Genomic DNA, 12947 nt, shown 5'->3' on the forward strand with positions numbered 1-12947 from the left:
CATTGGGAGTGCAGAGTCTTAGCCACTGGACCATCAGGGAAGTCCCTGGTATTTTTAAATAATTTTGTATTTTGATACATTCGATATATTTTCTATCAATTATATCAACTATTTTTAAAGTTTTTGAAGTTTTATGAAATAAGCATACTAACTATCATGCTAATTTTACAGGCCAGGGAACCAGCTTAGTGAGTTAAAAAAGCCAGGAACAGAAAGACTAGGCCCTGCAGATGACTCAGTGGCAGACTGGTTCTTCCATCTCTACCACACATTCTAGAACAAAAACCCCTTGATGACCAGTTAGTGAGAATGATAGAAATAAGGACCATGACATACCAGATATATCCAGCCAACTTCAGTTTTGAAGCTCTGGTCTATCTTTCATTTATCTAGCAGGTATTCTCTTGTATTCCAACCACATGGTTTAAATGCTCTGACCTAAAATAAGGAGTTGGCTCAGGGCTGGCTTTTCAGGCTGCATACTGTCCTTTAGTGGTCTACCTCCTGCCTACTACCCTTTCCAGGGCCTGTTGGGGACATGGATCTCTCTCCTGGTTTAAAGAACAACTTCTTCCTTATTTAGGATTTTATCAAGGAGAAACAAAATCACACATACAAACAAAATCACACATACAAGGCACAAACAGAGCAAAGCAAACAGCTAGCCAGTTCTTCATTGCTTTATTAACGTCAACTTTAATACTGTCAGTAGATGAGTACAATTGAGCTAACAGTTTGGCTTTGTCATTGGGTAAATAAGACATTCCTGAGATCTGACCAGAGAGCACAGTGTGGAGGTCAGACCTAGTCGTGTCCTCTCTTCACAGAACAGTCACTTCAAACAGCACAGGACATCCTAAGAGCTTTCACTGCTGCTCCACAGCCTCTGCACGGGAGAGGAGGGATGAAGGCAAACACCAGAGGAAATTCCCCATCAACTGCAGTCACACAGTACCTGGAAGGCTACAGGTAGGATAGCAGCACCTGACCTCATGCATGGGCCATCAGTGGGCAGCATGGTGGTATAACACTGCCCAACTTGGGCGACTGCAGTCTACAATTCAATTCACATTTTTTTAACTTATGAGGAAAATGCACACATTTAAGAAACTGTTACCTTATGTTGGTCTCTACCCCAGTTATCTCTAGTCTCATCAGAAAACTTGCTATCAGGTGGTTGTTTTGTTAGCTATTCTGTCACTTCAAACTTTATCTTATAATCCACTTTAATGATTCAAAGGTAAGAGTTATACACGTATACATAGTTATGGCTTAACAAGAAAGCAGTTAACTTGCACTGTTTTTAAAAAGAATAAAGCACAATAACATAGATTTAAGTGATCATTTGGCAACAAGCATAAATGTAAGGTAAGGTAAATAAGCCAATCTGTTGGTCAAAGCCAACAGCTAAGCTATTTCATTAAAATTCGTTCCACAGCCAATATGATGTGTTTGGAACTGATTCCAAACATATCCAGCAGGTCACTGGGCTTCCCGCTCCGAGGGATCCCTGACACTGCCAGCTGATGGACCATGATGTCAGGCTCCAAGGAGACGGCTGCACAGACGGCCTCCCCGATACCACCTGGAGAAGCAAGGGATATTAGCGTCTATTCTGGAAGTAGTCAGTCAGCCTCAAAACCCCATCATGTAGAGACCTTTGAATGTGTGGTTCCCAGGGAGAAATGTTTCTCACTAGGCACTAATTTATAAACAACCGTTCCCTAACTGGCCAGAAGAGTTCTCATTCAAAAGTGCAAGTCTTAAAATTGCTTCCAGCCCCACTTATGGCAGGGGTTATCTCCACTGGGGCTCCATGGACACAAGGATCTCTGGAGCTCAGATTCTCAAACCTGTCAGGAGCCCAAGAATTAGCTGCTGACTTCAGAAAGGCCGGTGTGCAAGGCTGGCCTGGGGGTGGTGCCCAGGCAGTAGGCTGGTACGAGTCCTTGACATCAATGAGACACTTTACCTACTGCCAAGAGTAGTCTCTGTTCCTCAGCTGTTGGCACCACAGTGTGGTTTGTGGGGCTCACCTGCTTTCCTCTGGGAGCTGGGAAGTTTGGCACGTGCCTGGCAGCCATCAGCCCTCAATAATACTCGCGGCAATGAGTCTGGAGTGGGTTCCCTAGATCTCCAGGGGGGCACCTATTGCTGCTGGTTAAGGGAGCATGCTGGGGGACCCCCAAAGGAGGGAGGGGGGTGGGAGGGAGGCAGGGAGGAAACCAAAGGTGTGGGAGTCTTCACCCCTGACCCGTGTCTTCTGCCCTTGGGGGTCCCGGTGTGTGCCCTTTCCTTGGAGAGTGCTTCCCTGCAGACCACGGGCTTGCTCTGGAGCCCCTGACACACGAACACATGAAGCTCCTCACTCACTCCTCTGCCCTACCTGACCTTCCCAGGCCGAACACTGCCCAGCCCCCTCTCCCTGGTCACACTTCCTGCATTTGCTATGTTCTCTGCTTGCAAGGTACTGTCTGCATTTTTGCAGGGGGCAAACTATGAATCAGTCAATATACAAGAGCAACTGTGAAGCTTCTTACGATCCCTCCCGCCACAATGCCAAGTTAGACATTCCTCTGTACTGCCACTGAGCCACCCAAGGACCAGGCAGGGCACACTGTGCTGAGCACACACCAACGACGATGGACATGGGACCTCCCTTAGCCAGTATAGATGGGCAAGAGACCCTAGACCCACAGCCTTGCAAAGAGCAAGTAATACAGGGTGAGTGGTCGGCTGGAGGGACTGCCCATGGTCATGGCATACTTCTGGTCAAGGAAAACGAAACATGTTCCACCAAAGCAGACTTTCAAAATGGTCCCCCCTAAGGCTTGCACACACCTTCTGGGTAGTGATCCTCCACTGTGATAATTTGGCCACCTGTGGCTTTTGCATTGGAGATGATGGTGGCAGCATCCAGAGGTTTAACAGTAAACAGGTCAATGACACGGATAGAAATATCTAGAAAACAGCAATAACCAGCTTAGTGTATCAAGCAGACTTAGACTAAAAAGATGCATTGGGGCAGACAGGCAGCCCAACCTCTTCCAGCCCGAACTTCAGTGTTCAGCAACCCCCAACTGACCTTGCTTGGAAAGATCATCAGCAGCAGCTAAGGCTTCATGCAAAGTAATTCCAGCTCCGACAACCATAATCTTGTCGTTTACACTTTGACGGATGACCTGGTGTTGCACCCACAAAACAAAAATGCTGCGCTTACTACACAGACTGAGTCTCAAGGTGGAGGACAGTCTGCTCTCTCTAACCTACCAATTTCAGTGCTTCATAGTTCACTATACGAAAGGCTGAGTCAGCACACTGACCAATAAGGACTGCTCTCTTTAATAAGCCCCACTTCATGTTTATTTAACAAATTTGTCTACCTTTCCTCATGATTTACAATGCCAAATCACTAAGTTCTTTTACAGTATGCAAAATGACCCTTTACTAAAGCAGGTGGATTTCCAACTGGAATGTGAAAGACAGACCAGAAGCAAATTCAACAGCCCATCTGCTCTAGTGTGGACTCACCGCCACCAAGGGATCTGAAAAGGCACCACCTCTGGACTGCTTAGACCTCTTTCTGGAGGTATCCATGCAGATTGGACTCTGATGATGAACGTGCTAATGAGGGCTATTTGAGAGCATCTTGGGGTGATCTGTGCCAAGAACCCTGCATGCCCAAGTGCCCTGTGACACCCATGCATTAGTGGGCCCATTCTGTGACTGAGGAAAGCAAACCTGAGAACACGAGGAACTCGCCCAGGGCAGGGTTGAGACCAACAGCCAGACCCGTATGAATTCAAAGCCCATGCTCCCAACCATTTGCTAGTCTGTAAGCAGATAGGGTTCTCTGCTCTGTTTTTCATTGGTTTGTTTCTTTCAAAGTCACCCAACCAAAGGCATCTGAAATTAGTCTGCATTGCATTCCTCTCTATAGGTTTCCCTGTAGCATAAGCACCACTATGACTAGATATCTAGGGCTTCAAACCACTTGCCCCATCCTTTAAGAATGTCCTAGCCTTTGTGTATGTAAATATATGTATATGTAAATATACACACACACCCCTATATGCCCCTTTGCAAACCCAGCCTTGAATTATTCATGCCATGCATATCATCACACATAATTTAACTCACATCAGGAAATTTACTTCATTTTGTCAGGACAGGACAAACATCATGGGGAAAAAAAGACAAGAGAGATGTGAAAACTCTGAAAACCACATGGCTGTCACCGAGACACCCTCCCTGCCACCCCTAGAGGCAAACAGATGGCCTTGAGTGGGAGTCCATGGAACAATAGCACCTATACTTCACACTGAAGTGAATAGTTCAGCTTTTCCATTCAGTGGAATGAAACTATGGGGGGCTAGGAACTGTTCTGAATATACCTGCTCTCCTGTGGCACTAAAGCTATTCAGGGCTCATTTATTCATTCTGAGCACTACCACTGTGAATTCTGGTGCAACCTAGTCCTTTATCAATCAAGTTGGAAGTCATGTATTGCTCCTTTAATAGTGACTATCATTCTTTTACATACTTAAGAATAGTATTCTAAAAGGCTTATAAGATAAAAGGCAGGACATAAAACAGTCCTATGCAGCATGATCTCAACTAAGATATACACCTAGAAAAAGTCAGGAAGAAAACATGCCCAAACGTCTGTAAGGCCTGCCCTCTAGGTGGTGGACAATCATGCATTTTCTCCACAGATGCTATTGGCTTTCTGCGTGCACAACTCCGAAAGGCAGGCCCATAGACAGCAGGTTGTTGACTGGGCTTGCTACTCACCCTTCTTTGTCCCTCATCTTCAAAATATAGCTGCTAACTATCTGTGCTTCCAAGGCTTTCTCAAGGAGACAGGAAGCACCCAGCAGGGCTGAAGGTGTGGCCACATCCCACAAAGACAACCTCAGGGCCACACAATGGCCAGAGGCAAGATGGTTCACTTTTGTTATATTCCTGGCCTCTGATGGGCAAAACAAGAACCTAACAGATCTACTACTCATTTGAAATGGGTTCTATTATTTTTTTAGCTTGATGCTGTCTGTGGTAACGTACAGCCAAGCAACTCAAGAGTCTTCAAGTTATTTATCTTTAAAGGTTCAACAGAGACTCCTTTCAGAAAGGAGAAAAGTTAAGTTCAGGCTGACATTGGCAGAATATTACTTTCTGAAGAAAAGCAGGGAAATATCATGATTTTTTTTAAAGACTAGAACAAAGGAAGAATGAAGCCTCAACTGTTGGGGCCCCTAACTCTGGCTGTAAAGAACAGTGCTCCCAACACAAACTAATACTGGAAGATACAGGAGAACTTAATTAAGGCCTTACCTTGGCCTGTCCAATCGCAAAGCTTTCTTGTGGGGTGTAAATAATTGCAGTTTCTGGCCGACTGGTTCGAATGTAGCACATCCCCTAGGGTGTAAATGAATACCAGAGCCACAGTTTAGAAAATAAAACTAAATTTCCAACTAATAAACCTTAAAAGGAAGCTGGGAAGGACTGAACAATTCTTAGTACGAAAAACACAATGTGCATTTTGGAGCGAGGGATAACCATCTCTAACCACTGGCAACAGGTCAGGTGTTACTGATCAGGAGGCAAAAGCCTGTGAGGGAAGCTGCTGGATGCCCAGTGACAAGCTCTCCATGCTATCATGCTCACCCCTTTGGGAAAGCTTCCTCAGATACACACCGATCTGTCTCAACCAAACATAAACTCGGGGCATGAGCACTTACTTACCTTGAATAGAAACCCTAAAACATAATGGTAAGCAATTTTTGTCACAACAGCATGTAATACTTCATTCTTAGAAATACCTTAGATACCAGAACATAAAATTACTCGTCTTCCAATGAGAAGATGTCAGTTCTTTTCATCGTCATCACCTTGAACATATAAATAGAACTATAAACAAATACTCAAATATCTATAGAGTATTTGTTAATTTGTGTGCATGCATGCTAAGTCATGTTGAACTCTGTGACCCCATGGACTGTGTAGCCCGCCAGGCTCCTCTGTCTACGGGGCTTCCCAGGTGGCACTAGTGGTAAAGAACCTGCCTCCCAGTGCAGGAGACCTAAGAGACCCAGGTTCAATTCCTGGATTGGGAAGATCCCCTGACAGGGGGAAATGGCGAATTCTCTGTGCCACCTGAGAACCAAATTGTTGATTTACATACATATTCAAATCATAACATGGTAAACATACATTAATTTAGAAATACTGCTTCCCTTTGTTAATTTACATGCTATGAACCACTTCTGTTCAGTACATTTTTAGGAGGTAAAATTTACTTAAGTGGAGCACACCCTGAATTCTGACAAGTTATACACCATGTATCTGTCTCCTCAGTCTGGAGAGCATTTGTACTTGCCCAGAAAGTTCCCTCATGCCTCTCTCCCACCCAAGAAGCAACCTCTATTCTGATGTTTCTTTTGAACTTTCCACAAATAAGATACTGCAGCACACATGAGCTTGCGCTGTATGTGCAGACATAAAATAATGTCCAGGATACACCAAGTACAGGACCATGTGTGAGTCCACTTAGGTTAAAAAATAAAGAAAAAAAGTGTCAAAGAAACTCACGTGTCACACACATTGGAAATGCCAGGAATGGAACCTGCATGTTGCATGACCCATCTCAACCGTGCACAGGGTTGTGTGCAGGGCTGAGGGGTGGTAGTGGTGAGGTGAGTCCAGTGACTGCTAGCTGGAGAGTTTGGAAAGGTAAAGATTCTGTTCCCTAAACTTTCTTACAGCTGCGGGGTTCTGTGTCTCCTACACTGCAGGCAGATTCTTTACCCACTGAACCATCAGGGAAGCCCCTGCAGCTGGGTTCTGGACAGGAGCCAGGTTGTGTCCAACTGATGCCCCTGGGTGAGACTTCAGGAGGGGCAGGCAGGGCAGAAGTCAGACTTTTACCTTTCTAAGCAGTTTTTGAGGAGGGTGGGCCAGGGCTGGGGATTCTAGGGTTCATCTCCAGTTGCAGCTGGCAACTCTCCAGCTTTCTGGCTATCACAAGGTGGCAGTCACACAGGCTGTGTCTAACACCCATAACCTGGTGGCTTGTCACTGGAGCCCACTTCCATGGCTCTGCCAAGGATTCCTGGTCCCAGAGCCCCCCAGTTTCCCCCTCTTCTTGACCTAAGTTTCACCCCATACAGTTCGCTGGGAGTTTGACCTTGTTCTGCACTGTTTTTTTTTTTTTTTACAATGCAAATGGGGTAATGGCGCTATCTTTAAAGGGAATCCTACAGGACTTCCCTGGTGGTCCAGTGGTTAAGAATTCGCCTGCCAGTGCAGGGGACACAGGTTAGATCCCTGGACCAGGAGGATCCCACATGCTGCAGAGAGACTAAGCCCATGCGCTGCAACTACTGAAGCCCGTGTGCGCCCTAGAGCCCATGCTCTGCATCAAGAGAAGCCATCACAGTGAAAAGCCTGCACACCACAACTAGAAAGTAGGCCCCACTTGCCACAACTAGAGTAAGTCTGTGCAGCAACAAAGACCCAGTGCAGCCAAAAAAAGCCTACAATTAAATTACGTGTGTGTGTGTTGCTCAGTCAGGTCCGACTCTTTGCAACCCCATGGACTGTAGCCCACCAGGCTCCTCCGTCCATGGGATTCTCCAGGCAAGAATACTGGGGTGGGTTTCCATTTCCTTCTCCAAGGGATCTTCCCGACCTAGGGATTGAACCCAGGTCTCCTGCATTGCAGGCAGACACTTTAACCTCTAAGCCACCAAATTACCTGTAACAAACATCTATTACCTTTGTGATGAGAAAAGTAATATCAAACCATCAGTACCAAACTAGCAGCAAAGCCCAGACACATTTTTTGTCTGTACCAGTGTTTTCTAAGAAATACCTTGGTATTGGCCGCCAGGAAAATAGCATGCTCTGTCGAGATGGCATCACTTGGATAGAAAATCGTGCAGTTTGGAATGGCTCGGAACATGGCTAGGTCCTCCAGGGCCATCTGGGAGGGGCCGTCTTCACCTGAGAAAGCAAAACCATAGCTCAACAAAGAGACCCCAGTAGGAGCCTGCCCTCCACTGGATGAGTGACTGTGCTGTCTGCCATGGGGGCCACCATCCCAGCAGTCGCTACAGACACTGTAAGCAACACAGCAGAAGCCACTTCTTGGCTTCGAGCCTCGCCAGCATCTGGCACTCATGTGACTGGTACTGCTACCCTAGGTGACCCATGCTCTCTTCCAAGTACCAGGTCTCTGCCCCTGTCCTCTTCTCCGAGGAGGGTCCCTCCAGACTCTGTTGTTTCTTCTCTGCTCTTTTACCTTTTCCATCAAGAGATGAAAGTTTTCAGACTCCAGTGGTCTCTCATTTCTCATGGCTTTCAAAGTAGCTGAGCATTATAGAACATACCTTCGGGGTGCCCTGGGGGTACTGTTGGAACTCAGGGACTTCATGTAACCCAACGTACACCAGGGTGTCTGAGCTCTTCCAGCTAGGAAGGAGACTGTCACCGTGGACACTGCCTGGCCTGGGACCATTGTCTCTTCAAAGAACTCCAGTTCTTCTGGGTTGGACTTAGAACCACTTTTCCACTTGGCTGACTTTAACTGACTTTACACCCAGCCCCAGGAGAGGCCCCTGTGCAGGCCCTCCTCTCTTCCCTTGAATCTGGCCCACCCATAGTCTCCTTTGCCAGTCGAGCTCTCCCTGGAAGTCCCTGGGACAACACCCAGACGTGCAGTTCCAGCCCTCCCCTCCAGCCTTCTGGCAGCAAGGGTCAGCTGTCAGTCACATCTACCTTGATGACCTGCCCTGCCACAGGCATGTCAGGTGCCCCATCTTTCTAGAGTCCCCATTGCTATCCTCCACAAACACAACTCCCAGATGTTTCCTAGGCAAGAAACCATTGGGCACTGGTGTTTTGCTTCTCATGCAGTTTGGGACTCCTCCTCCTGTCAGCGATGTTGACATCTTTGCTCAGGCTCTTACAGGTTCGTTCCATTTTCTATCCAGTGCTAACGCACACCTCCATCCTCCTCCTGGCTTCCCTGTTTCCCATCCACAGTTAATGCCCCGATGTTGGGCGCCTTGAGGCTTCCCATTCTACTTGACCAGGCTGCTTATCCCAGGAGAGCCCTGGCAAGCTGTCTGTCCCAACTCAGACTAAGGCAACCAAACAGCAGGAAAGAATTCTGTGATGCCAGAGTGGCCCAATCACTACCTAGTATGTGGCTTGTCACAGAAGAGGCACTCAGGATAAGTATTTCTCAATGACTGAAACAATGGGCACTTTGCAGTAATACCAGGAGATCAGCTAAAAAGTTACCCAGTTTCTGGAACTTCTGAAACACAATATGGCCCTTTAAAAAAAACAGGTTACAAATAATCAAACTAATATCACAGAACTCTATGTTGGGCAGTTCAACTGCTCACATGCTGATCTTTCTCTGTAAAGGAGGAGGGCAATTAAGATGATGGCATTGAGAACTCATACCTACGGACACCCCACAGTGGGACCCAATAAGATTGATGTTGGTTTGCGAGATGGCTCCCATCCGGATCTGATCAAAGGCTCGGGTCAAAAAGGCAGCGAAGGTGCAAGCAAAAGCCACGGTGCGACCACGGGTGACACATCCCAGCGCCACACTCACCTGCATCACAAAAAAGGTGAATCAGAACCTGTTTCCCAGTGTAGAGTGTATGCTTCTCAGGATCACCTATCCTTTGCACCCCCTCACCTCGCCACACCCCTCCTCCAGCCACCTACCTGGGAAAATCCCAAACCTGGCAAATTCACCGTGTCCCCTGAACACTGCCAGAAACGAGAGGAACTGAAGTCATGGCCCCATTTCTTCAAATCCAAGCTGGGGAACCTCGGGACACTCAAGGCTGCCCTGCAGTCCTTGTGGGTCTCCTTCCCACTCTCCTCGTCTCCTGCCTCTGTCCCCTCTCCCCACCCTGCTGAATCTCATCCTTCTCCTGCTTTCTCAAGGGGCTCTCTGACCATGCAGTTGTCCCCTCCCTTCCCACGTTACCTCAGTTTCTCCCTCAATTTCCCCTTGCACTCCTGCTCCAGATTCTGCCCTTCATCCATGTTCTCCTTCCCAGGAAAACCTTGCACACTCTCTCATTTCCCACTTTCTGCACGTTCTCCTTCATCTAGGCCGCCATCCCCATGAGGGACCTGGAAGCTGCCAAATGCAAGAGGTCGCCTGAGTTCCTCTGCATCACATCTGACCTCTGAGGAGCATCCAGCACTAGGGACTGCCTGCCTCACTGGATGTTGCTGCTCCCTCCCCGGCTGGAGCCGCCAGGAGGTGCACCTGGACTAAGTCCTGGGGCTGAGTGCCATACTCCTCCTCATCTGCCCCCTTCACAGGGAACCAGCATGGGGTCCCACGGTGTCACTCTGATCTGCATGATGCTAAGGTCTCCTCTGTCTCTCTATTGCTCACCTCTCCTGCAAAGCCAGGCTCACACACCCTGGTGGCCTTCAAACTAGAAGATGAGTATCTCAGAGGTAAACAAAGACCTTTCAAAGGGTGCATGGCTGTGGCTGGTCTCAACATCAAGATCCTTGACTCCCATATCTGCCTGCTAGGGAAAGGGCCCAGGGCCTCCTTCCCACTGTCTCCCTGATAATCACCTCCCAGCAACTAACTGCCAAAATGTATACTCTCACCCACCTCGGGTTGCTCCTTCAGTGGGGCAACATCCTGGAATATAAGAGCTCCAGAAACAGAAAGAATAATTTGAAATAATCACAGCAGCCTTGAAAAACTACAAAGCTCAAAAGACTGGATAACAAATCCTTCTGTAAGTCAGGGGTTTTCCAATTCTTCTAACAAAACTGAAAGAGAACCTAACTGAAGTGTCAATCCTTTACAAGTAATTTTCCACAAACAACTGGACATGAAAGATCACTGTGTGATTTTTGGCTTGTAGCTGGAACGGGATTCAAATGAACTGAATGACGTTGCTGCAACAAAATTTTTACTCTTTCCAGCACCATATTTACTTGAATAAGGTTTTCTGGCACTTACATCATTTAAATACAAATAGATTTTGTTCTGAATCTTATCTCATTCTAGCTCTAATAAGTGTACTTAACTACTGCTACACAAGCTAAAAATTATAGCCATATCTCAATCCAGAAGAAAAAAATGGTAATGCTCTAAGGCCTGTGGATGTAGGAAACAAATTTTAAAAACCATCAATGTATATGCATAGTTTATTGCAGAATTAACAGTAAAAGGCTTTCATGAATAAGAAGTAAAATGGAAGTAAGAATTCAAGTAGAAAAACATTTAATTTCTGACAAAGAGAGCCTTCGTGTAACTGGATGATTTAAGTATTCGAGTGTCACAAACTACAATATATGGGAAGTTACATCCTCGGCATCAGTTAAATCTAGATACCAAGGATATATTTAGATGTGAACTTAAAAAATTTAATGAAAAATTTAGATGTTAACATAAAGCTTTTAGATCTACTTAGAAAAAGACATTCAGCGGTTTGGAAAGCAAACACATCTGGAGATAAATGATCTATCCTCTGACCTACCTGGAACCCCTACCCCCAGTCTAAGAGGTAGTCTAACCCCTCAGGGCTCAGCGAGGGCTCCTATGTCCCCAAAACCCATTCCTGCTCTAGTCTTGTCTGTCTCCCAGGTGCTCTGGCCTATGCCCTATTGCCAGCCTTGGTTATACCAGGTCATCTACCCTGCATGAGTCTGCATCTCCCCAACCCCACAGCTACTGACCTGGTCCAAGCTGTCATCTCCTGCCACTACCCCACTTCCCTCAACAAGCTCTTCTCCATACCAGAGTCTCAGGCCCTTCCTTCTGCTCCCTGAACAGCTCCAATCTGGGCATGCAGCAGAGCTAGCTGGGCGCTCTGCTGGGAATGCTATCCCTGGATCTGCGTGTGACGGACTCCTTGTCACTTATGTCTCAGTTTAAATGTCACCTCTTCTGAGAGCTTGCTCCTGATTGGCCCTAGTCATGCTCTCCCTGTAGCCACCAGTTTTATCTGGCAGCACAGGACACTATTCACTTGGTGGCTGCTTCTTTACTAGGTTTTTTTTTTTTTTTTTTAGTTGCTGGTTGAAAGAATCAATGCATAGGGAAGCAAACTTTTTGAGGCTCAATTCAGAAAAATGAGTTGTATTTTTTTTTTCCATTAAAAATGGAAATAGGTTAATGAGACCCACTGAAAAATGCTCATATCCTTACAATTGCAGTGACCTGCTTTACTGAACAGAGGGGCTTAGATTCCAACACTGATAGGGCCAGGGAAGCACCATGAACAAAGGAGCAGGCCAGCAGGAGGCAGGGACATGGTGAGATGGCTGTGGATGCCCATCGGGACAGGGTCCCTGCTTGACTCCAGCCAACTGGTGGCAGGAAGGAGGGAATGTTGTTCCAGTGTTGCCAGATCTTCCCATTCTTTAAGAAAAATCCAGAAATCTGGATTCCATATAAAAATTTCCTGACTTTAAAAAGCTGGCAACTAATTTAAAATATTTGTAAATACTATTTGTTCCAAACAAAATATCTCTGGTCATGTGAGGCCTGCTGGCCCATAGCTTTCTGGTCAGTGCTGTTTCTGGCCTCTGTGATATGAGGGTAAATGTGTGCTATCCTCTGCACTGGTGCAGAACTTTAGAAGTCAAGGCGTTTACTTGCATGAACACTGAAATATCTAGGATATATTAGGCCCCATACTACAAGGTGGAGAGACAAACCACAATCCCTTGAGGTTCTGCACCTATTGGCCACAGCCAGGCAATCCTACAACATCCCAGGGGCCACCTAGAGCTACTAGGGAGCTAGACATTCTTCAGACTAGGAGCCCTGAGGTCAGATGGCTGCAGCCCGCAGACTCTCTGGAGAAAGTGTGGGGCCATCTAAGCACGCCTGTCCCAGCAATCCTGGAAGCCACCCCTCACACTCTTCCAGACTGCTC

General features: G+C 46.7%; 1 protein-coding gene across 2 annotated transcripts in view; it reads right to left on the reverse strand.

Moving 5' to 3' along the window:
• Positions 1-658: 658 nt before the first annotated feature.
• TKTL1 (transketolase like 1) overlaps positions 659-12947 on the reverse strand; it is a 28427-nt gene continuing 16138 nt past the window's right edge. For both annotated transcript variants that reach the window (XM_005701740.3, XM_005701741.2), the window contains exons 8-13: positions 9475-9631; positions 7874-8004; positions 5335-5418; positions 3086-3182; positions 2842-2961; positions 659-1585 (exon numbers count right to left, since the gene is read on the reverse strand). In XM_005701740.3, the coding sequence (XP_005701797.1) occupies positions 1413-1585; positions 2842-2961; positions 3086-3182; positions 5335-5418; positions 7874-8004; positions 9475-9631 (762 nt within the window). In that variant the 3' untranslated portion in view covers positions 659-1412. The remainder of the gene's footprint in view (positions 1586-2841; positions 2962-3085; positions 3183-5334; positions 5419-7873; positions 8005-9474; positions 9632-12947) is intronic.

The sequence above is a fragment of the Capra hircus genome, unplaced genomic scaffold, assembly GCF_001704415.2.
Source record: "Capra hircus breed San Clemente unplaced genomic scaffold, ASM170441v1, whole genome shotgun sequence".
NCBI lineage: Eukaryota > Metazoa > Chordata > Mammalia > Artiodactyla > Bovidae > Capra > Capra hircus.